The sequence below is a fragment of the Podarcis raffonei genome, chromosome 2 (genome assembly GCF_027172205.1).
Source record: "Podarcis raffonei isolate rPodRaf1 chromosome 2, rPodRaf1.pri, whole genome shotgun sequence".
Classification (NCBI taxonomy): Eukaryota; Metazoa; Chordata; class Lepidosauria; order Squamata; family Lacertidae; genus Podarcis; species Podarcis raffonei.
In genome coordinates this window covers 105,002,228-105,027,552 of record NC_070603.1, presented here as the reverse complement: position 1 = coordinate 105,027,552, position 25,325 = coordinate 105,002,228, and the positions used below count along the sequence as shown (strand labels likewise).

Sequence of the window (25,325 nt, the reverse complement as noted above, 5' to 3'; positions counted from 1 at the left end):
GAGAAAAACAACTACCAGACTTTTAGAAGGCATCTGAAGGCAGCCCTGCTTAGGGAAGCTTTTAATGTTTAATAGGCTATTGTATTTTAATATGTTGCTGGAAGCCGCCCAGAGTGGCTGGGGAAACCCAGCCAGATGGGCGGGGTATAAATTATTATTATTATTATTACTATTATTACTTTTTAAAAAATTGTGGCTTTTCCGCACAGAATTCTGGGAGCTGTAGTTTGTTAAGCTGTTGTTGGTTAGAGTTGGTTAGGAGCCCCTCTTCCCCTCACAGAGGCTACAGTTCTCAGATTTCCTCTTGAAGATGCATTGATTATTAAACCACTCCAGTAATTGCAGCTCTGTGAGGGGCACAGGGGCCCTGCTGCATAGAAACTAGCCAACTATATGAAGATAAAAGCTACATTTTTGCTCTGTCCACTTTCTTTTCTGATTGTGTCCACTGCCAGCAGAACATTGCCCAGAGAGGAATGTGGCTCCTGGTCTCCCTCTCTATGCTTTCTTTCTCCCTAGATGGGTCCTGGGTGGAGATCCCAGTGTGCAACTCTTAATTAAAAGGTGGTCACCTGGGGGGAAGACCACGAAAGTTGAAGCACCCGCCTTGATTAAGCCTGAAGTTGTAGATTTAAAAAATCATCCGTTCCTTAGAAAAACGAAATCAGTTTATTTTGGCTGCCGGCTGTTTTCATTCATAGAATATCTAGCAAAATATACAATTACTCATCAATTCAGGTTTTGTTCTGGTTTTTTTTTCTTGATAAAATGTTCTCTCCCCAAGAAAGCAATGGTGGCAGTTAAGTTGTTAATATGAACATGTGCGATAATATACACGCAGCAGGTACACAGATATCACTATGTTTATATAGCACAGTATACCTAAGTAGGGTACAGAATGAGTTTCTTTGGGGTAAAAATAAGAACAATATGCGCTTTCGAGGAAAAGTAACAGACATTTTGGGAAGCACAATTTCCAGTACCTCTGTATAGGCTGAATTCTGACTCGTATAGTACAAGATCCCTAGGTGCTGTTAAAACACCGCCCAAGAAAGATCTCTGCATAGCCTTCAGACATGGTTCCCCTGGCTAGTTCCAGAACATTTGGAATGGCGAGCCCCAGTGTTCACACACGCAAATTCCTAATATCTACCAGGAGGTTGTATTATGGATTAATTGGTCCCAAGCCAAGCCTTCCTGTGTGAAGGCACTTTGAGGCTCTCTTTGAACCAACTTCTCATTACTATTCTAAATTTTTCCGTGGGGGAAATATTTCTCAACTTTTGTTTCTTGCTTTAAGAAGAATTCCCCACCCAATTCACGTTGTACCACTGAGGGGGAAAGGAACTCCGATCTGACAGCTGGAAGGGACCTACTTTTTTAAAACAAAGAAATAAAGATAAGGGAATTACTTTTATGTGCAATAGAACTGCTCCTTCTTCATGCAGTGCAGTTAAGCCATGAAGCTCCCTCACACGGGAGTCAGCAACAGCCACTAACTCAGAAGCTTTTAAAAGAGGATCCAGCAGATTCATGGTGAAGGCTACAAGCCACAATAGCTATCTGTCTCCACGGTCTGAGGCAGTACGGCTCCTGAAAATCTGTGGTGGGGAAACCACAGGAGAGGAGAGCGCTCTTGAACTCGGGTCCTGCATCTGGTTGGCCACTGTGAGAACAGGGCGCTGGACTAGGTAGGGCAGACATGGCTAAACTTGGCCCTCCAGCTGTTTTGGGACTACAAATCCCATCATCCGTAGCTAACAGGACCAATGGTCAGGGATGATGGGAACTGTAGTCCCCAAACAGCTGGAGGGCCAAGTTTGGCCATGCCTGAGTTAGGCCATTGACCTGAGTCCACACACAAGCCTCTGTGTGGCCCCATCACCCTCTCTATGCAGCTGATGTGATTCTTATTAGGCCACCACTTCCTGTCTCTCTGAGACCGCCATTTTCTTCCTCCATATACTGAAAGCAACGCATTTGTAGGCATGGTTTCTTATTGCTTCCACACAGCTCCTAAAGGCCCCTTCTGGAATACGATCCCTGCTCCCCATGTCAGAGCACGAGGGTTGAGAAGTTTTTGCATCCGACCGCATGATATAACCCAGGCCTCCTCTTTCCGTAGTAACATGTTAAGTTGCAGAAAGAAACGCGAGTGCTATTTTACGACTGAATCTAAGAGACGACCAATACGTCCTCATAGACACAAAGAGACACCACATGCCCCCCCCCGCCCCATCTCAGTGGTGCAATACATAGGAGGCTTGCCTTATCGTGAGTCAGACCATTGGCTTGTCACTCAGTACTGTCAACACAGGCCAGCCGTGGCTTTCTGAGGTTTCAAGTGGGGGGTTTGACCTCGGAGCTTTTCACGAACTTCAAGTGAAGTACGGAAACTCACACGCTTATTGACATGGTTGCGTTTTCTGGGCGGGTGTTGCTTCGACACAGCAGAAAGCGACAAAAGCGTAGCTGAGTGAGCTCTAGCGGTTAGCTGGCACTGATAGCCTCTTCCCTTTTTCGTTTCTTTCGTTTTTGGCCCCGTTCTCTGGGTTTCCAACAAGCTACTCCAAAAATTAGCTTGACCGAGCCTGAAATTTATTACAACCATTAGTTTCTGCTGCTGAGCGTCTTGAAGCCCTGGCATTGATATGGCGGCCTAGTCTTCATAGACCATCGCCCACACATTGCATCTCCAAGGTTTAAGCCCAGAGCTAACAAGGGATGGGATAGGGCATCAACATTGCCTGTTTACTCGAGAGGAAGGCTCAGGCCATTATTATTACTCCCCACCCAAACGCTTCTACTAGCATAGCATCACAAACTTTCCCAGCCCCCCCCACACCGATGTTATTCCTTCCTAGATGTACAGCAAAAGCCCATGGTGGGGAGTTTCTAAAGGAGCAAGCGTTAATAAACAGTAAGCAGCCCCAAAGACGTAACTGTGAATGTCCACCATATAAGAAGATGTCAGCATGTAGGTATTCAAGCGAGCAGAGAAGGTCCTCCTCTTCCATTCTGGTCTCAGCTGCTCCCATCTGCTAGGCGACCTTCTCCGCCCCAGTTAGCGTTGATGTCCTCCTCAGGTTCTCTTTTACTTTAATAAACTCTGGCGCGTTTTCTTCTTGCTTCTCTTGTTCCCTCTCCAACTGATGGGAGAAGAAAGGAAGGATATATACATGAATAAAACTGTGTACGTGTTTGTGTGTGGAGAGAGGGGGGGGAGGGGAGGGGAGGGAGACCTCAGGCTGGGATGGTGGAAATGCAGCCCTCCATGTCTCTCCATCAGGCCCCCAGCACTCTCTCTATTATTATCTATTTAAAGATATTTTAATCCTACTCTTCATCCGAAAAAGATTTGCAGATCAGCATACCTTAAAAAGCAGAGACATCACCTTGCTGACAAAGGTCCGTATAGTTAAAGCTATGGTTTTCCCAGTAGTGATGTATGGAAGTGAGAACTGGACCATAAAGAAGGCTGTTCGCTGAAGAATGGATGCTTTTGAATTATGGCGCTGGTGTAGACTCTTGAGAGTCCCATGGATTGCAAGAAGATCAAACCTATCCATTCTGAAGGAAATCAGCCCTGAGTGCTCACTGGAAAGATTGAGGGAACAAGGAGAAGGGGACGACAGAGGACGAGATGGTTGGACAGTGTTCTTGAAGCGACCAACATGAGTTTGACCAAACTGTGGGAGGCAGTGGAAGTCAGGAGTGCCTGGCGTGCTCTGGTCCACGGGGTCACTGTACAAGCAGGCTACATTCCAGTGGAGGTTTCTACAAACAGGAGGTTCATTGGTGGGGAGTGGGGGATGGTTTTGCAGGGGTGGCCCTCCTTGCCACCCTATGCCAAAATAATCCCCTTCTCTGGTTTGAGAAAGGCAGGATGTAGAATGAGAAGGAAGGCTAATTAGCAGCACGAACCTCCTTGGAATGTTGCCACACTTTTAGCGGGGGAAACATAGGAAGTCTCCTTAAACGGACTCAGACCCATTGGTCCACCTTGCTTAGTACTGTATACGCTCACTGGCAGCCCCTCTCCAGCCCAGCGGTCAGACTAGGGTCTCTTTCTGCCCTACCTGGAGATGCCAGGGACTGACCATTGGACCTTCTGCAAGTATAGCAGATGCTGTACCGCTAAGGTACGGGGAGAATGCATTTTGATCTCCTCCCATTCAAAGTCCTGCTGTTGCACCATCTACCCCCCCCCTTTTCTAATGAAAGGCAGCTGCGAAAAGCTTTAAGTGGAGGGGGAAAAAGGGATGCTCGGATCATGTATTTTGCCTGTCTAGCAAATAGCTTTAATCGCAAATAAGCCAGAATAATTAGGAAATTGCTGAAATCAGGTTGAGTTGAGACAATAGTAATTAATAATCATAATAACCAGGAGGCTTTAAAATAAAATAAAAGGAGTTAAGAACTCTTAATTAAATGCTTGAGGAGGAGAGTGTTTCGTTTAAATTGTATTGGGGTATGTTTTTTTTTAAAAAACACACACAAAAAAAGCGCTTAATTACAGCAGATTTCCAGCTAAGCTCACGCTACGCGTCTTCTAGGCCGTGGAACATCCACTAAGCGATGTCTGCAATTACCAGCTAGCGTGAGAGAAGGGAGCAGCCTGTGTTAATGAAAACAAGAAGGATGAACATGGCAGCATGTTGATAATTGTGCCTTCAAGAGATGTGTGTGGCGCTCTGCCGAAAATTTAATTAAGATCTCTATCCGGTAAGAGTGCAACGCGCAATGTTTTGGTTGCTTTCCCTGTTTCGCCAGGCTGGTTGAAAAATTTTGAAATCCTGAACTGGTGTTTACAAGCTTAGAGCTCTCAGTGACTTCAAGGGGATTGAAGAGCTTGTAAGTGGTGTTAAAATCTGGGGATTAAACCAGGATAGAAAAACAGCTGCTCTGCTGCTGGGGCAGGAGGCTTAGGCGGCCTGGTGGCTGCAATCCCATTACGGACGGCAGAACCTGGATCAAAAGGGTTTATCCAGATCATCAGGTGAAAGCTTGAGGCATATTCCTGTGAGTTTTGAGCAAAGGTAAATTGCATGATGTCAAGTCAAGGACTGGGGAGTAGGGGTGCCCTTTGCCAATGGTATGAAGCTCGACAGCAGCGCTGCGCATAAAAACTCACAGATCTTTCCCCTAACCTACCAATGCAGAGTTGTTTGTGAAAAGACTGAAGAGCACCATGTGACTGTTAAGAATAAGTACAGGGTGGATTTCTCTGCACTTCTGATGTGGTTTATTGCAACAAGATTTCAGAACTGAGTCCTACCTGGTCCAGCTTCTGTTGCCTCTTCAGGAGCTCTTGCTCGAAGGGAGATTTCAACTTCTTCGCCTCTTCCTCTTCTTTCCTCTGCCTGATCAGCTGGTTCCGCCGCCGATGCTCCAGAACTCGCTGCAGTTCTGGTTTGCTCTCGACTCCCAAGCCTCTGTGAAATGAGGAGGGAAAAGGGCCAGGTTAATTAAGGCTGAGCTGCCAAGTGCATATGATTGTATCCTGTGGGGAAACAAACAGGGCAACCCTGCTCAAAAGTAATCCCCAGAATTCAATGGTGCTTGCTACGAGAAAAGTGGCCAAAGAATTGCATCCTTGTGTTGCAATCCTATACATGTCTACTGCTAATAAGGACATCCCAGTGAGTTGAATGGGACTTACTCCCAGGTAGGTGTGTAAAGGACTGCCTTTTGAAAAACTACTTAGGTATAGTGATTATGGACAAAGGTGCCCCAGCTATGGAATCATTTCCATAAAGAGAGTCGCCTGATGCCCACATTGCTGCCCTTCAGGTGCCGAACTAACATTTTTATTTACCCAGAAATTTAAGAAAACATTTCTTCCCTTTGCTGATTATGCAGCTGTCTCCAACCTGCTGCTTTAGTTCAGGTCTGTGTTTTATTATACAGAGGTACCTTGGGTTAAGTACTTAATTTGTTCTGGAGGTCCGTTCTTAACCTGAAACTGTTCTTAACCTGAAGCACCACTTTAGCTAATGGGGCCTCCTGCTGCTGCTGCGCCGCCAGAGCATGATTACTGTTCTCATCCTGAAGCAAAGTTCTTAACCTGAGGTACTATTTCTGGGTTAGCAGAGTCTGTAATCTGAAGCGTATGTAACCTGAGGTACCACTGTATTTTCTTTTGTGCAGCACGCGGTCTGAAATCGAAGATGATGAGAGGCAACTTATCTATCTGTGTCTTAGAATTTCAACAGGTGTTGCTTAAAGGTGCTACAAAAACCTGTCCTTTTTACCATTTGGCCACCCTAAAAAAATAAGAGGGGGGAGGAATGGTGGCAGGTTAGTGGTGTGGTCAACCATGTGCTGTGCCTTCCTCTCAGCCAAGGATATGACAGGAGGTGTCTGGTGGCGTCTTCCTGAGTAGCCAAGTCAGGCTGACTGGGCACAGGAACAGTTCCATTGGCCAGAAAGAAAGTGATGGGAATTTGTGGTGCTGGCAGGGCAGGGGGTTAAGACTGAAGGTACCATTTCCCCACCAAGTGGAATAAGCAGGAGCCCCCACCCCCAAGACAGAGGAGGGCTGGCTTGCCACTTTTTAGAGTAAGCAAGGCAATGCACATGGCAATCTAAAGGGCATCCCCCAACCCCATAAGACTGCTAAATTCATAGTCTAAAAATGACCCAGCTGCAGCATGGATGGGAAGGAGAAGGGGACTCTGTGTTGGCCACCAGGCAAGGGCTTTTTCCACCTGCCTTGCCCCACACTTCAGCCCTCAGAGATTTCAGAAGGAAGTTGCTACCACAACCATTATGTGAATCTGCTTTTTGATGAACTGAGTAGAAGACTATGAGTCATAGGGAGGTGGGGGGAGAGAGAGGGAGAGGGAGAGAGAGAGAGTGAATTCAGCAGTGCTTAATTTGTTTTTTGCTTGTTTGGTTGCTAATATTGTTGTTAGTATTGTTAATACAGTGGCACCTCGGGTTACAGATGCTTCAGGTTACAGACTCCGCTAACCCAGAAATAGTACCTCGGCTTAAGAACTTTGCTTCAGGATGAGAACAGAAATCGCGGGGTGCCAGCGCAGTGGCAGCAGGAGGCCCCATTAGCTAAAGTGCTACCTCAGGTTAAGACCAGTTTCAGGTTAAGAACGGACCTCCAGAACGAATTAAGTTCTTAACCCGAGGTACCACTGTACTGTTTTGTGGATTGTAAGCACTTTGTGAACTTTATAATATGGCTTTTCTCGTGGTTGGGTTGTTATCTATTTTTTAAAAGTTGTTTTGTTAATGTTTTATAGGAGGTGGCCACTTTATTGATGACTTGGTAATTTGTATATCATCTGTGTTGCAATTGTGATGTTCTGCTATTTTGTTATTTATCGTATGTAAGCTGCTTTGGGACTCATGAGAGTTAAAAGCGGCATAGAAATATAAGAAATGAATGAATGGGAAAAGGAAAGTTACAGACTCCTGGAGGTCCCACTTTATGACAATGAAAAATATTTGAGAATATTTGATCAGTGAGGCAACTTTATGTATGACAAATCATGCATCAGCGCAAAAGCTTTATCCAAAATTATTCCCTGCCCCGCTGCTCTCTGTGATCAACTGGGTGTACCCTTAAAATTGTATGGAAAAAGTGTAAAAAGAAAATGTTTTAATTAAGCATAACATTTCAAAGTTTGACCAACTTTAAAAAATAATAATAAATCTCAGCCACTGCTTTACCATCCACCAGCAGGGGGAGTAATTCAACCAATAATCTTACACTAGAATACCTCTGGCAGTTTTTGCTGCAAATAGTTCCTGCACAAATTGATCTGCCCTTAAGTTCAGTACTGTAAGCAGTGGCCATTGCCCACCATACTGACTTGAGCAAAGTTGGGTCAGGATTCAGTGGCTGTTAATGTGGCATAAGAGTGCTATAATTGCATGGTGCGGATGTGTGGCCTTAGTCAGTGTGGTGTGTTTGAATGGGTTTTTTTCCCCTCTAATGCTACTGTTTACATTCTTTGACCTTTTGGTCACCCTGTTCAGATGACGTCCCTTGCAGCTTATCAAGATCTTGACTGTTTTTAACAACAACAACAAACATCAAATGAATTGGCAGAGAGCTTGGAGAACATGGTCAATCATGTCTGGACTGGATGGACCAATGGTCTCTCTGTATAAGGCAACATCTGCACCCTATAGTTGTGCCTCCTCCCCACTCCACAACTAACCCTGGGGATTGTGGTTTGTTCCCTAGGAATATGAGTTGACTGTTAAACCACTGCAACTCTGTGAGGCAAACAGGCAAACTCCCAGCACCCTTAACAAACGACAGATGCCAGGATTTTTCGGAGGAAGCCCTGACTGATATGATACGGTTTTAAAAGTATAGTGTAGATGGGAGTCTTAGAGAGACCCCCTTCTATGTCCAAGCTTGTGAAATAAATATATACAGTGGTACCTTGGTTTTCAAACGCCTTGGTACTCAAATGCCTTGGTTCTCAAACACAAAAAACTCGGAAGTAAGTGTTCTGGTTTTTGAACATTTTTTGGAAGCCAAACGTCTGATGCGGCTGTTGTTTCTGGGGCACCTGCACCAGTCAGAAGCTGTGCCTTGGTTTTTGAACATTTTGGACGTCAAACGGACTTCCGGAATGGATTAAGTTTGGTGCTTTTGTTTTTGCTATTTATTTTGCGTTTTTGTTTTTGAGGCTTTTTCGGTTAATTTGTTTTTGTGACTGTGTGGAACCCAGTTCAGCTACCGTTTGACTGATTGTGTGACTGTGGAAATGGATAAAAGCCCCCCCATCCAAACAGTGACTACCATCAGTACAGGTAAGGGGGGGAAATTGTAATTTTTATCATCTACAATACTGTCTTATTTATTTTATAGTACAGCACATTGATTATGGCTTTCATTTTATGGATCAATGGTCTCGCTAGATAGTAAAATTCATGTTAAATTGCTGTTTTAGGGGTTGTTTTTAAAAGTCTGGAATGGATTAATCCGCTTTGCATTACTTTCTATGGAAAGCGCGCCTTGGTTTTGGAACGCTTCGGTTTTGGAACGGACTTCCGGAACGGATTAAGTTTGAGAACCAAGGTACCACTGTACAGCTAAAAGCAAGTGCTGAGGACCCACAGAAGAGGAGAGCAAAAATCTGGTCCTAAGTAGAGGGCACTCAATAACTTAATTTGGATTTTCAACCTGGAGATAGGGATCAGATCCTGGAGCAGGGGGACCAGGACCTGCAAATTCCTTCAGAACTGGTATGTTGCCTGCTGAGGCAACTGCAGATCTCCAAGATCTCTGCTGTATTTAGATGGGCACTAAACATGCTTCAGGCCTGAGACTGTTTCGAAGATGTTGCGACAATTAAACTGGTATTAAAACCAATACACTTCCAGCACAGGTAGGTATTAAGATTGTGAAGGTGATGAATTCTGTGCCAGATCCTAATCTTATCAGATGGATACACACAGCAGGAGACACACAGCATGGAATAAAAGGAGCTCCCAGCTCCACAGGTAAGCATGCTGGTTGTTAACTGCTGCCATTATTATCTGGTTTGGGGGGCTGTCTTAAATGTATCTACAGAGGAACATAGGAAGCTTCCTTAAACTGAGCCAGGCCATTGGTCCATCATCTACAGGGCTGTCTTAAGCATATGCGGTGCCGGGGTGCAAAGATCCACCTGGCACCCCCCCCCCAAGTTCCCCAGTCCCAGGCACGCAGGAGGGTGGAGCCGGCCGGCCGCCTCAGTATCTCGCTGGCTCGGTTGCCCCCGAACTCGTGGTGCAGAGTTTGAGCCCACCGCTGTGCTCCAACCGACGGGCGGGCTCTTCCCTGGACTCAACTTTTGGGCCCTGGACTCTCAGCCTGGTGCCCCTGAGACATAGCTGTCAACCGTCCCTTATTTGGCGGGAAAGTCCCTTATCCCAGTGCCATGTCCCGCTGCTGTCCCTGATTGATGATGTCCCTTAAATTTCCTGGGTTTCAAAGGAAGCAGCTCCTCTCCCTCCCTCCATGCGGCCAGGGAGGCTCCAACTGTGTTGCTTGGCTGCGTTGCTCACCCAATAAGGAGTCTAAGAATGACTGTGGGGGGTGGAGCTTGCATGCCTTGTGCTGATCAAATCGGCCTCGTTGCCTGGGGACTCGCCTTTGCTCAGCACTTCCCAGCGGAGAGGTGACGGTGGTTTTCCTTGCTGCATCCCCTTTGCCGGGTTGCTGCGCTGTGGGAACCACCGCTTCAGGCTTCGTTTGGCTGCCAGCTGAGCTTTTTGCCTTTGGCTTGGAGGGGCTCAGAAGTTGAACATACCTGTGCCCTGAAAATCCCTTATTTTGGCTGCTGATCCCTTAGTTTCGAGGCTGCTGGTCCCTTATTTTCAAATCTGTAAGTTGACAGCTATGCCTTGAGAGTCCGGCGCCCGGGTGCCCTGCACCCCTAGTGCCTATGGGTAAGACGGCCCTGATAATCTAGCTCAATACTTTGCCTACATTGACTGCCAGCAGCTCTCCAGAGTTTTAGGCAGGAATGTCAGGGACCGAACCAGGAATCTTCTGCATTCAAAGCAGACCCACTATCTCTGAGCTACAGCTCTTTTCTAGCCACCCACCACAAATGATTGTTCTTGTTATAAGCCAGCTAGGGAAGGTGGTATTGTTTTTTTGCCCTGAAAGGTGGAATACAAATTTATAAATGGACGAATGCATGCATAAATACATATGCTAATGATCCAATCTGAACAGCTCACTCCATAGCCTAACTGCCCCCTGCCTGCCCTTTTCAAACAAGATTCATGCTTCATAAAACAAACAATGCTAGTGGATGTGGCTTGGAAGCGGACAGGATATTTACCAGCTCTTCTGCTTCCTTTTATCTAGGAGGACCTTTACAAGCAACCCTGTCTTCCTTTCATCTATAAATATATGTACCTCTTCGGAGAGTTTGGGGAAATCTCGGGCGGGAGCTGACGTTCTTCTGGCTCTATTGACGCTGCAAGAACCCAAGGCGAGATTATGAAATGTGACCTGAATCGTGTGCAAGCTTCTCCTCTGGTGTAGGAGTGCGTGTCCACTCAGGCTTTATGATTTTAAATAATGATTTATTTATTTTTTTAAAAGAGAAACAAAAGAGCTACGGACATTGTAGTACGATGGACCAGCAGGTGAATGTTAAAAGGGGGGGAACGAAAGAGTAAAGATGGATAAATTTTAAAAGGAAAGGCCTGCCTGTGCTAATCGGAATAGTTGTGGAGACATTCACATTGATTCCAGGGCTAGAATTCCAGAATCTGGCATGGATTATCAGAAGCCTGGCCGGTCCATCAATTTCCCCATCGTGCTCCATGACTAGCAGGGGCAGACCAGGGTCTGTGGAGGAGCCACTTGCTACCTGATCCTTTAAAGTGGGGGAGCCAGGGAATTTCTTCATATAAACATTATAAAGCACATGCCCTACTGCTCAGCTATGGTCTACTACCCTAATTGCTCCCGATATACCTGAAGGAGCTTCCCCACCCCCATCGTTCTGCCCAGACGCTGAGTTCCAGCACCGAGGGCCTTCTGGCGGTTCCCTCATTGCGAGAAGTGAGGTTACAGGGAACCAGACAGAGGGCCTTCTCGGTAGTGGCACCCACCCTGTGGAACGCCCTCCCATCAGATGTCAAAGAGATAAACAACTACCTGACATTTAGAAGACGTCTGAAGGCAGCCCTGTTCAGGGAAGTTTTTAATGTGTGACATTTTAATGTATTTTTAATCTTTGTTGGAAGCCACCCAGAGTGGCTGGGGAGACCCAGCCAGACGGGCGGGGTACAAATTATTATTATTATTATTAATAATAATAATAATAATAATAATAATAACTGTTCAAAATGACTATATAGCTCTGTTCTAGCACGGATGTGGGTGCGTGGAGGCTTCTGTGCTTAAAATGTCAGCTTTCTTTTTCATTCAACAGAGCAACTTCCTAGTCATCATGGCTTGTGGGGGAAAAAGCTACAAAAGGTGCCATTTCCCAATGAGGCTCATGCTAATTAGAGGGAAGGATCTATTTGCTTCACACCAATCCCTGCCCTTTATTATGACTCCTGGCCTCTATTCTGCAATTGTTATTTTTTTACAAAAAAAATTAAGGCTCTAAGAAGGACTCTTAAAATCTATTCCCCTACCCCAACCCCCAGCTCACAGGCCAAAGGCCTGGAGGGGGAAAAAATCCATAGTCTGGGATGTGGAAGGACATGGCATATTCCAGTTTTCACAAGTGGAATAAACTATGCAGGTCAGCGGTACAATTGTGCATAGACACGGGACCTGCTTCTTCTTCCTAGTTCATAATTCTACTCACTTTGAGGTTAGGGTGCAGTAAACAGCTGTGCTGGATCTTTTTCCTCACCTCTTGTGATTCATAAGCAGCTCCCTGTGAAGTTCTTGATGGCTTTTCGAGGCCCTTACAGGGTTGAGCAGCTTTTTAGGTTTGATAATGTCAGGGTTTCCGTCAATGTAATCTGGATGAGTCATGATATTCCCAATATCTGGCCTCTCTCTCTGTATTTCAGTATACATAGATGCTAGGAGGGGGAAAGAGGGGGAGAAGAGAAAGAAAGAAAGAAGGCCTCTGGATTATTATTATTTTTTCTTCTTCCAGATATATACCGTATATATGAATCATCTCAAGTCTGTGCCCTTCCGGATTACAAAGACTACCTGAGCAATGTCATTTCATGACAGTAAGTAGGCAGTTTGCACTGGACCTCTTGCATGGCGTTTGAGCTGAGCTCTCTAAGCTTTTGGAGGACTAACTCATGTTTTGACTCTGTGTGTGGAGAGTTCCACACAGATCCCCTCACCTCTTGAAAGAATGTGCCGGAACTCACTACAAACGCCTCCCTTGTTCTCTTATAATGGCAATGGCGTCCACCTGAGAGGTGCCAGAACTGAGTTCTGGCTGAAAAAAAAAGCTCTCTCTCTTTCTCCCTCTGTTTGTGTGTGTGTGATTTATAATTGCTGTGTATCCTGGCATTGCAGGGATGTGGGTGGTGCTGTGGTCTAAACCAGTGTTTCCCAACCTTGGGCCTCCAGCTGTTTTTGGACTACAACTCCCATCATCCCTTGCTAGCAAGACCAGTGGTCAGGGATGATGGGAATTGTAGTTCAAAAACAGCTGGAGGCCCAAGGTTGGGAAACACTGGTCTAAACCACTGAGCCTAGGGCTTGCCGATCAGAAGGTCGGCGGTTTGAATCCCTGCAATGGGGTCAGCTCCCGTTGCTCGGTCCCTGCTCCTGCCAACCTAGCAGTTCGAAAGCCGCCAGTGTGAGTAGATAAATAGGTACCGCTCCGGCGGGAAGGTAAACGGCGTTTTCATGCGCTGCTCTGGTTCGCCAGAAGTGGTTTAGTCATGCTGGCCACATGACCCGGAAGCTGTACGCCGGCTCCCTCGGCCAATAAAGCAAGATGAGCGCCCCAACCCCAGAGTCGGCCACAACTGGACCTAATGGTCAGGGGTCCCTTTACCTTTATCCTGGCATTGCACACATGAGCCACACTGCTCACCAACCATCCCTGCGCATAGAGCTCCACAACCCCCGCCCCCATACAAGGGGGATGGGAATCCTGATTGGTCCAGGATTCCCCCTTGCATGGAAGAGATTCATCCGTGGCTACTAGCCATGATGGCTATGTTCCACTGTCAGAGGTAATGCACTGGGCCCCACATCCCTAGAGCTGGTCGGCAATGTGGGTGCTGCAGGAGTGGGTCTGGCAGGCTCAACGCCACTCTCTTCCTCAATGCATGAGTGGTGGTCCTTTGAGTGACCCTCCAGCAAGGTAGGCAACGATATGGTACCCTGCAAATGCCGGGGCTACAACTCCTAGGGTTGCCTTCTTTCAAAAAGTAAAAAACCAGGACACCCTGAAAGTTGTTGAGCTCTTCATTAGTAAGACCCCAGAATTGTTGAGCTTAAAACACCCCGAAATTGTTGAGCTTTCTGGAAATTCCCCCTGGATGTCACTTCCGCCTTTGAAATCTTGGCAATGTCTGGAAAAATCCGGATGTATTTCAGCCCCAACGACTCCCATCATCCTTGACCATTGGGCCGTGCTGCCTAAAATATTCAGCTTGAACTCCATTTCCCCCCACCTTTCTGCCCCATTCCTCCACTTCTGTGACTGTCTACGCCCTGCATGCCAGAGTGATATTGCCGGACTTGTACCAAACACTGAAAATATCAGAGTTTGAGCAGAGAGGAAGAAGCAGGGCAGCGTTAAGTGAATTACGACCTGATAAAACCCATATACGTAAAAAACAGAATTCACAGTGTTGAAGCGGCTTCCTGCTGCATTGCATGCTAACTGGGCTAGTGTCCCACCGGGGTGGGGCAGGGGGGGGGTCAAGGGAAGGGGAGAAAAACAGATCACAACTGATTACATCAGCATAATTGGGGCGAAAAGTTCAATGCTGCAATTAAACGCTGCAGGGTAGCGGATCCAGCCGCTCCGTGCACCAAATTGTTTTGCAGCAGTCACAAACCCCATTCGGCTAGCAGGGAAAGAGAGGCTGGCTAGTTTTGTCTAGCTTGGCCACCGTTGTTGAGACAAAGACCTGCGGCTCACCCCGACCTCTTACGAAACAAGAAACACCTGCTACACTCAGGAAAGTGCAGCTCCCTATCTAAGAATGATCCTTGTTGGAACAGTTCCTTCCTTTGTACAACTTTTTCAGTAAAAGTGTGTGTGGTTTTTAAATGCTTCTTCCACAGCTTTGGAAGCAAGAATCTTAGGGTGCTTCCAGAATCCAGACTGTCACTATTTTCAGGTGGGGTTCAGTCACACGTCAGCAAATTTGGGTTGACTGGGAGGTTTTTGCACAGCAAACTAATTTCCCCAAAAGGCTGGGTTACGTTTCATTTTTGCGATAAGCAAAGCGATGGGGAAATGAACTTGCTTTGGTGCAGCGGTGTCTAACATCTCCACCAGTAAGTCAGAATGGATGCTCAATGAATAGCCAACTTCATCTGAACTCCATGCCAAAACAGTTCAGGATGAATGTTCAATGAACAGGTCACCTGGAAGCTTCCTTGCAGGCTATATGGCAATACTACAAGCCAGGTAGTGGAGGGAGAGCTGTGGGGCCAGGACATAGGAGATCCTTGAGCGAGACCTACATTGGCTCCCAGTATGTTTCTGAGCACAATTCAAAATGTTGGTGCTGACCTTTAAAGCCCTAAACCAGGCTTCCTCAACCTCGGCCCTCCAGATGTTTGGAGACTACAATTCACATCATCCCTGACCACTGGTCCTACTAGCTAGGGACCATGGGACTTGTAGGCCAAAAACATCTGGAGGAAGCCTGCCCTAAACAGCCTCGGCCCAGTATACCTGCAGGAGCGTCTCCATCACCATCGTTCTGCCCAAACACTGAGATCCAGTGCCAAGGGCCTTCTGGTGGTTCCCTCACTGTGAGAAGCGAAGTTACCGGGAACGAGGCAGAGGGCTTTCTTCGTGGTGGCGCCCGCCCTGTGGAACGCCCTCCCATCAGATGTCAATGAAATAAACAACTACCTGACTTTGAGAAGACATCTGAAGTCAGCACTGTATAGGGAAGTTTTTAATGTTTGATGTTGTATGGTGTTTTTAATATTCTGTTGGGAGCCGCTCAGAGTGGCTGGCGAAACTCAGCCAGATGGGTGGGGTATAAATAATAAATTATTATTATTAACGAGACCTTGCTTTCTCCATTATGTTGCTATCTCCAGCCTGAGTTTCTCATCTGTAAGATGGTCATAAGATTGACCTGTTGGGTGTTTGCAGTTTAGTAGCGCAGAGAGCTTGCTGGGGAGACCATGCATTAAAAAAAATAAAGGACTCAAAAATAACTTAAACTAGATTTTAATAAGAAAAACAAAAACTCCTTTTACACTAAATACATTAACAACCAAACCAGACCCAACCACCAACCCATCCCCCAGGGTAATGGGAGAGCTAGGTGCTGCTCCTTATATACTACACCCAAATGCTGACACACCTTAATCAAATACAACTCAGCAGCACCTGCTATGCTTCACAGCTGTAAAGCTGGGTCTCGTTATCTTACTCTGGCCCTTGCTCTGGCCCCTTAAAGACATACACATCGGGTGCAACAATGATGAACCTTTACATTTAAATAAACCATTCAACATTTCCCCTGCGGTTCATCATTGTGGAACAAAAACATAAAGCATATTTTGTACATGTCTTTCATGTGTAACCTTTGGAAGTGCTTTAGTAAAAATGTCCGCAATTTGATTGTCACCTGGAACATATTCAAATACAATCATTTCGTCAGCAATTAGTTTCTTTACAAACTGTAAACGTAACCTTAAGACTCTAGTGCGCTGCGTATTGGTCTCTGAACACAGGATAGCAAGTCCGCTCTGGGAATCAAGGTAAACTTTTACTGGTAGTGTTACTTGCATCTGTAGGTCTGCAAATACTTGCAGATACCATTCTACATCACGAGTGGCCTGAACGCATGCACATAATTCACTCTCTGTTGTGGAGAGACAAATAATGGTTTGTGTCTGGGACTTCCATTCAAATGGACAACCGTTATAACAAAACACCATACCAGACACACCCCTGCAATTATTTTGTTCCACTGCATGAGATGCATCGCAGAAAATTTCAAAACCTTTGTCAATACATGTTGTAAACTGCAACCTATAGTGTTTGGTGTGTTTAAGGTACATTACCACTCTCTTAAGAGCAGAGAAACATTGCATAGTGGACTCTTCCACATTGTGATGCATCTTTTAACAAAAGCTTAACTGTTTCATATTTTACGCTTGGTGAGTAACACAAATCATAATCTTCACCTGGAATTTGTTGAAAACCCCTAGCAACTAGTCTTGCTTTGTACCTTACAACTTCATTTTTGTCATTCATTTTAACTCTATAAACCCATTTTGAATCAATAAGTCTCATATCTGGGGTTTGTGGTACAAGAGACCAAGTGTTATGCTCTTTTAAAGAAGCTATCTCAGAGTTCATAGCTTTATACCAATTTGCAGCTTGTTGCTTAGGTAATTTCTGAACATCATTGTAGCTTTTTGGCTCAAAAACTGCCTTATTGGCATACACAGTATTAAAATGTTCATCTGCAAAACGTTGTGGCTTCTGCCTCTTTCTATCTGAACGTCTCAGTCCGGAAGGAGAGTCAGACTCCTCAGACTTAATGGGACTAAGTGAACCACTAGTTTCAGGTTGTAAATCATTGTCAGATTGAAGAGATGCCTGTAGGCTAAGCTCACGGTCAGAAAACTCAAGAGAATCTAACCTCCCCTCGGGCCCCTTTAACTTTAAATCATCAAACAAATCAGATTCAACAGACTTTTTGTCTTTTTCCATTAATTCAGAAGCACCATTTCCTGCTGCTGCTGCTGCTTCTTCCTCTTCTTCCTCAGTATTATCTATACCATCAGTATCTTGGAAGACAGCAACTCCATTCCAATTTACAGTTTGTATCATGCTTCTGGTAATATGAAATTTGCCAGTTGCTGGTATGTAAATTCTGTACGCCCCCTGCTGGTAGCCCATTAATTTTCCCTGGACACTACGTTCACCCAATTTCTGCTTAGCGGGATAATGCATAATTACATCTGAACCCCAAATGCGTAGGTATTTCAGATTAGGGCGTTTTTTAAACAGCTTCTCATAGGGGGTGACATCTAAACCAGAATGATAACTGCGATTTCTAACATAACAAAACGCATTAAGCGCTTCAGCCCAAAAGTCTTTGGGCAGATTAGCATCGTGCAGATACGTTTTAACCCCTGCCTGTTGGTCACGCTGCACAACTTCAACAAGCCCATTTTGCCATGGACTTCGGGGGCAAGATAACTCATGAGTAGTCCCCTGCGCTTCCAGGAATTTCTCAAAATCCTCAGAAACAAATTCCCCGCCCCGGTCAGAAAACAGGTTCTTAATTGATTTGTTAAAGTGCGTTTTTACCCAGTTGCAAAAAACTTTGTACTTCTCAAATGCTTGGGACTTCTCAGCTATTGCATAAGTCCAACAATATCTACTATACTGGTCTATCAGAGTAAGCCAGTACTTAGAACCTCCTAATGATGGTGGGAGTGGCCCAACTAAATCACAATGTACACGCTCAAATGGCTCAGTTACTTTCCTATCTGAGCATCTACCCTTGCGTGCAACCTTAATCTTATTCTTGCAACACGATAGACATTGCATAAAGAATTTACATGGTTTTAAGTTGAGGCCATTAACAATATTCTTTGTCTTAATTACATCAGCAAAATTCAGGTGTCCCAGAATTCTGTGTGCCTCATGGACACACCCGGAATGAGGCCTTACATTCCTCAACCCCTGGCTTGACTGTGCTGCTCTGCAGTTTATAGGCAATTGTGAGTAGGTGCGAAAATACAGTCTATATAAACCATCAGATTCCCGGGCATACAATAGACGTTTGTTCCCATCGAAAAACTCACACATTGACTTTAAGAAACGCACAGTTATGCCTTGACGAGCAAAACACCTTACTGATAATAAATTGTCCACTGACGGGCAGTAAATGCAGTTCGCTATCGTAATGTTTAAAGAGTCAAGTTTAACAGTACCCCTGCCAAGCGACTGCAAGACTTGTGAATTGGCTAAATGTACATTACCAATTTCCTCTTCGAAAGAAATAAACAAGCTTCGATCATTGCAAACGTGCTGAGATGCTCCTGAGTCCACAACAAAAGACTTCCACTTGGCACGTTTAAGTCTTTTACGATCTGTTGTCCTAGCATGGAAAACTTGCGGCTCGTTTCTGTCTCTACTATACAATGTCGGCTGCTGGGCTGACGACCGTGACTGACGAACAGAAACAGGCTTGGGAGTACTTTGCTTTCTTTTGGATCTGCAGTCCTTTGCAAAATGTCCTTGTTTATTGCAGAACCAACAACGCTTTGCAGCTTTAAATGCAGTTGTATCACCACAGGTTTGCATATGGCGTTCCTCATTCTTTCTGGAAATAGGAGTGCTTATGGCACAAGCCTCCCTTCTGTCCAACTCGCCCATTAATCTTGCCGTCACCCCTTCCACAGTTAATTGTGCTGGTGGAATGGCAGATATCTGGCTAGCTATACCATCAAAGTCCTCATTAAGGGAACATAGAATGATAAAAACAAACTGAATATCAGGTATGTCCATGTCCCTTCGAATTAATTCGCCGCGTATTGCCTCCAGACGTCTCAAGTGTGCTGCCAAATCACCACCAGGCTGCAACTTCGTCTGGTACAACTGCTTGAAAAACGTCAATGCAGATGCTGACTCTTTTCTAACATGCACTGCTGCAAGACTGTCCCACATTTCTTTGGCAGTTTTCTTATTTCTTATATGGACTACTTGCTGGTCGCTGACTGCCAAATTAATTATCGCCCTGGCTTTTGCATCTCCTTTCGACCAAGCATTAGTCACAGGGTCAGGAGGGTCATCAGTTACATAGGTCCATACTTCTCTAGAGGTCAAAAGCGCCTCCACCCGAAAAGACCATAAACTATAGTTCTCATCTGTTAGCTGTGGGAAGACCAGAGCCTTCTCAGCTTCAGGAACCCGGTCAACCATTCTGGAACTCTTCCAGACCCACAGAACTACGCTAACAGGAGAAGGAGTTTTCAAACCTTTCTCAGAGTCCAAAAATATGCAGTCATCCACTCAGCAGCTGGGCCCATAACCAAAGATGTTGGGTGTTTGCAGTTTAGTAGCGCAGAGAGCTTGCTGGGGAGACCATGCATTAAAAAAAATAAAGGACTCAAAAATAACTTAAACTAGGTTTTAATAAGAAAAACAAAAACTCCTTTTACACTAAATACATTAACAACCAAACCAGACCCAACCACCAACCCATCCCCCAGGGTAATGGGAGAGCTAGGTGCTGCTCCTTATATACTACACCCAAATGCTGACACACCTTAATCAAATACAACTCAGCAGCACCTGCTATGCTTCACAGCTGTAAAGCTGGGTCTCGTTATCTTACTCTGGCCCTTGCTCTGGCCCCTTAAAGACATACACATCGGGTGCAACAATGATGAACCTTTACATTTAAATAAACCATTCAACATGACCTACCCCACAAGTTTTGATAATGATTGCAAAATGACTACCAACTTGCCAGCAATGGTCCTGGATGGTTAGAGTGTGGTGCTGATAATGTCAAAGTTGCTGGTTCAATTCCACATAAAGGGAATATTCCTGCATTGCAGAGGTTTGGACTAGATGATCCTCAGAGTCGCTTCCAACTCTATGATTCTAAGGGAAGGATATTTCCATCATGGGTGAGGTGAGATCAAGCAGCTCAGTCCCACTTTCTTCACTCAGAGGATTTTGTTGGGAGCTGCTACAAAACCAGGGAAGAACCTAGAGCCTGTTCATTGCCAGATTGATACAGTGGTACCTCGGGTTACAGACACTTCAGGTTACAGACTCCGCTAACCCAGAAATAGTACCTCGGGTTAAGAACTTTACCTCAGGATGAGAACAGAAATCATGCGGCGGCAGCGGGAGGCCCCATTAGCTGAAGTGGTGCCTCAGGTTAAGAACAGTTTCAGGTTCAGAACGGACCTCCAGAACGAATTAAGTATCACTGTATGTGGTTAAAACATTTATATCCCACCTTTGTTTCAAGGAAAAGGTGACACACATGGTCAGAGCATCAGCAAAAGGTCCCAGGTCTAGTCCTTGGCACCTCCAGGTGGGGTTGAGAGAGACACCTGTCTGCAACCCTGCAGAGCCTCTGCCAGCCAGTGTAGACAATACTGGGGTAGGTGGACTAATGGTCTGACTCAGCATAAGGCAGCTCCCTATGTTCCCAAGTCTCTCCCCCCTCACTTCCATCCTCATGCCCACCCTGAGGTAGATTGGGTTGAGATGTGTGATAGGCCCAAAGTCGTTCAGTGAGCTTCATGGCTGAGTAGGGATCTGGACCAAGTTTCTGCCAGTCAGAAACTACACCACACTGCCTCTCTAGTTTATGAAAGTTCCTTTGCCACATAAAATGCTCTTGCTGAAGTCATACACTGGCTTTGATATCCAATGGTTGTTGACTCCCCCCAAAAACTCTCCACTTGTCACATTGAAATGAATTTTTTGAAACGTTGGAGGCAGGGGAAGAAAGAAACAACCTTGAAAACCTATTTAATTTGCCCTCTAAAGTAAAGGAAAATGAGAAGCTGGAGAGCCTTTTGTTTTGCGATCCCTCGGCCTTTGTGACAAACAAGTGTTCCCACTTGGATATTTGAGTGTAAAATGAGAGGAGCAGGGAGACGCCAGTTCCTGGGCAATCTGTCAGGAGAAAGGAACAGCCTCTGGTTGTTATTCATCCCTCTCACTCTTACGTAAACCCTGAGCTCCTCACTGAAGAGGACTGGACTTTGTTATTGCAACGAGAGGCTGAATTAATTTGACGACATCCCAGAATGTTCGAAACCAAAGAAATCGATGGCAATGAGTGGACAGGAAGGTATCTCAAGACTGGGGTCGGGAGCTCCTCCTTGCTCTGGCCAAAAACGGAAACAAAAGACTTGTTCACACGTTACACTGAACGCAGGCACAAGCCGTCTGTACACATGTACAAGGGCTTGTGTGAAAGAGTGCACACTTTTCAACACTTGCTGAAAGCAACTCCTGTGCTCTTTGCATGCTGCTTCCCAAACATCTGACAGACGGCTGGCAAATCTCCTTGGTCTATGGTTCGTAAGTGCCCGAAAACCAAGGCACTGCCAGGCACTTGGGAAGAGCCGAGCAAGGGGCTTTGATGGGACAATCACCTGCCAATATCGTGATGACATCAAGTGATTGACAGGTGGATTGTCCTGCCCATCTGCCAGAGTTGGCCTATGGGGGGTGGGGCAGATAAGGATCAGGCTTGCTGGACTAAAGAAGTTTCCCACCCCGGCCTATGAGAATAACAGTGGCTTTTGTCTTGTGCAGCAGTACCAAGGCTGGCTCAAGACATTTTGCCGCCTGTGGCCAAAGGCAAGATGGCGGCCTTCCTCCTATTCCATGTGCAGAAGCTGACTGGACGGCCGGTTGAATCTTATTTCAATGCTGGTAACAGGACAGCATATCTCCCACCATACCTGAGGGCAGCAGGCTGGCTTAGAGGGTGCAGACAGTCTGCGTGGGAAACACAGACCTGTCCCCCAACACCCTCCACACTGCCCTGCTCCCCAACATCTGCTGCCTGAGTAGCCACCTCATCCTGCCCAATAGTAGGGCCGGGACTGAGCAGCACGCAGAGCACGGTGCACTTGCAAACATTACCAGGTGCCTGGCTTGACAGAGAGCAGAATCTTGACCCGGAGACAGCTCAGAAGGATTGCCAGAAAGATTGTATGGATCAGTGCAGAGCACAGAGTGACTGAAGCATGAACATACTTCAACACGCCGAGTGAGTTTCAGACAAATATTTACAAAAAGGAGAGGTATAGCAGGTTTTTGCTGGACCTCACCTTGCAGAAACATGAACTTCGTAAGGAAGGTTCTCTCTGGAAACAAAGGGAACAGTTTCTGAAAATTGACGTGGCAAAGCTAACAGGACACATAGTACTCAATAACTAGGATCTTGGCATTTTTTTGTAGTCATCAACATTTTGAATCTTACACCTGGATCCGGAACTTCCTCCGGATAGCTTCTGCCCTTAACCACAAGGCAACATCATTAGGCCATGGAGTAGTGGGGCGTTTTGAAGTGCAGAAGCTCATTATGACGTCCCCAAGGAGAGTCCAGAAATGCCGCCAGCTCTGTAGGTCTACTGTATGTATATGTACACACATACACCAAAGAGTAGCAGTACACAATAATACCCCATTTATTAGGATCAGCGTGGCTGTAATCCTATGCACAACTCCCTTGAAGTCAGCTTCACTGATTTCAGTGACAGTTCAGCTTGCAAACATACTGAGCTTCGGCACACGACCTTCGGGCTGATAAAATGCAACGTTTAGCTTTAGAATGCAAATGATCTTGCAAAGAAACAGTTAGCATGAAGTAGGAACGCCCAACAAAGAAAAGGGAAGCTGCGTCCAATCTCTGCTTGATTATTTTCCTCTTTCTCTGATTTCCCCTCTTCTGATCACTTACCGACAAACTTGAAAACCTTGTTGTTCCCTCGTTCACTTTTGCTTTTCAAAAGGAGCAACGTTATTCCTGCTACAGAACTTTTCAGCGTACAAAGCATTCTGCAGTTTTGGGTGGAATCTACACACACGTTAAAAACATTGTGAAAATGCTTTTTTTTTTAATAAAAAAAACCATTTTGAAAAATTAATTGAATTTGCTATAGCTCACATTCGTCATCTGGTGTCACAATTGTATATTGCACTTTACGACGCATTCAAAACGTTTCATTTGCAGCTGTATAGCCGAGTCCCTTATTTCCTAATATAACAGCACTACCATCCTTTTCACCAATGAATGTTAAGTCCAATAACAGATATATCAGTGATCATGGTCTCTTGGACCAAGATGGCAGCAACACCTTCTTGTTACACACCTGTCTCCTAAGAGCAAAATCAGGGCAGCTGGCGATGCTGATCTCTATGCCGAAAGATGGCCAAGCCCATTGCAGTTCAAACTAGTCTTAAGACCACATCTGACAGAATTAGATTAGTCACACTGGCAATCATTTACAATCTGTTTGGGGTATTTGGTAATGTTTTAGACTCCATGGCAACTGGAGGAGAAGCGGGGGTGGGGTGGGAAGCATTTTAAAATGGGAACGATCTCTGCTAGGGAAGGAATATCTGAGAAGGAGGGTCAGACTAATACAGATTGATGCAGGTCGATACAGGGGTAGGTGATCTTTTAGGTAACCTGGTCCCAAAGCTGTTCAGGGCTTTTTATTTGTTAGCAACAAGGCCTGGAAAATGGCCCAATAGCTGATTGGCAGCCAATGCAGTTCTCTCAGCACATGTGCACATCCAAGTGCTCTGGTCAAGAACCACTCAGTGTGCCCAAGTCTTTGGGGAAATCCAACCTGTGCTGAGTTTTCAGCAAAATCAGACCATGGCAAGGCAGTTGAACACTGCCTATATAGGTAAAAATGGTAAAAGACGCCTGGATGGTTAAATCCAATCAAAGGCAACTATGGGGTTGTGGCGTTCATCTTGCTTTTCAGGCCGAGGGAGCTGGTGTTTGTCCACAGACAGCTTTCCAGGTCATGTGGCCAGCAGGACTAAACCGCTTCTGACACAATGGAACACTGTGACAGAAACCAGAGTGCATAGAAACGCCGTTTATCATCCCGCCACAGTGGTACCTACGTATCTACTTGCACTGGTGTGCTTTCAAACTGCTAGGTTGGCAGGAGCTGGGACAGAGCAAAGGGAGCTCACTCCGTCGCAGGGATTTGAACTGCCGACCTTGCGATCAGCAAGCCCAAGAGGCTCAGTGGTTTAGACCACAGTGCCACCCACGTCCCGACATATTTATATACTGAGGCATTAGAAGGGTTGTGCTCAAACCCAACGCACGAGTGATGATGTCACAGGAACTGCTTCTCCACAGTTGTGAGGAACAGCCCAGGATGCTATGCTGCTAATGGCAGACTGGCAGTACATAATTAATTTTTTTTAAAAAAAATTAAAAAATCAGAACCTATTTTTTTCCAGCCTTCTAAAAAGAAGCATCACGCTAAAAAGGCCACTTCCATGTTTTGTGGCAAGATAAAAATAGGCTGCATAAAGAAGCATTGTCATTTGCTAAAAGCTGTTGCCTATTAATTCTATTAAGTGAGCGCAAGTTCTTGCGCTTTGACAGAGGATGAAAAATGTTCCCTAAGCAAATTTTCTACATCATTCTTTTTTTAAAGGAATAAATACAATTTTTATTAAATTTTCTGTTTTACAATTTCAGATAAATTTTTTACATACTTAAGATATCAATGACCTCGCTTCTTCTCTTTCCATGGTTCATTTTGCATATCTTATATCCTTGGATATTTTACAAAAACTATACCAATTGGTTTTCCATTATTACACAGCTTATTTACACTGTTGAATTTATTTTAATGCTGCCAGCGTTTTCAGCTGTACACAATTATTTCCCATATATTCAATAAACGTTTTCCAATCTTCTTTAAACGTATGCTCTTCTTGTTCTCTTATTCTGCAAGTTGTGCGTATTCTGTCAACTTGAAGTTGCCATTCTTCTTTAGTTGGGACCTCGCTCATTTTCCATTTGGGGGCTACTGAAACACGGGCCGCAGTTGTTGCATACATAAATAACCTTTTTCTGATACCTGGGAATTTAATTCTTGATCTCCTAACTCTTTCATATCCATCAATAGATGTTTTTTATCCAAGCTAAAAGCACCACTTCTTTAA

At 45.3% G+C, this 25,325-nt stretch overlaps 1 protein-coding gene across 5 annotated transcripts in view; it reads right to left on the bottom strand.

Annotated features, from left to right (window-relative positions):
• Positions 1-847: 847 nt before the first annotated feature.
• FAM107A (family with sequence similarity 107 member A) overlaps positions 848-25,325 on the bottom strand; it is a 69,376-nt gene continuing 44,898 nt past the window's right edge. For 4 of the 5 annotated variants that reach the window (XM_053378393.1, XM_053378395.1, XM_053378390.1 and 1 more), the window contains 3 exons: positions 12,351-12,525; positions 5,279-5,435; positions 848-3,149 (listed from right to left, as the gene is read on the bottom strand). In XM_053378393.1, the coding sequence (XP_053234368.1) occupies positions 3,042-3,149; positions 5,279-5,435; positions 12,351-12,520 (435 nt within the window). In that variant the 5' untranslated portion in view covers positions 12,521-12,525 and the 3' untranslated portion in view covers positions 848-3,041. Of the gene's footprint in view, positions 3,150-5,278; positions 5,436-12,350; positions 12,526-22,450; positions 22,476-25,325 lie in introns of those variants that run through there. The other variant, XM_053378392.1, reaches the window with a different exon arrangement.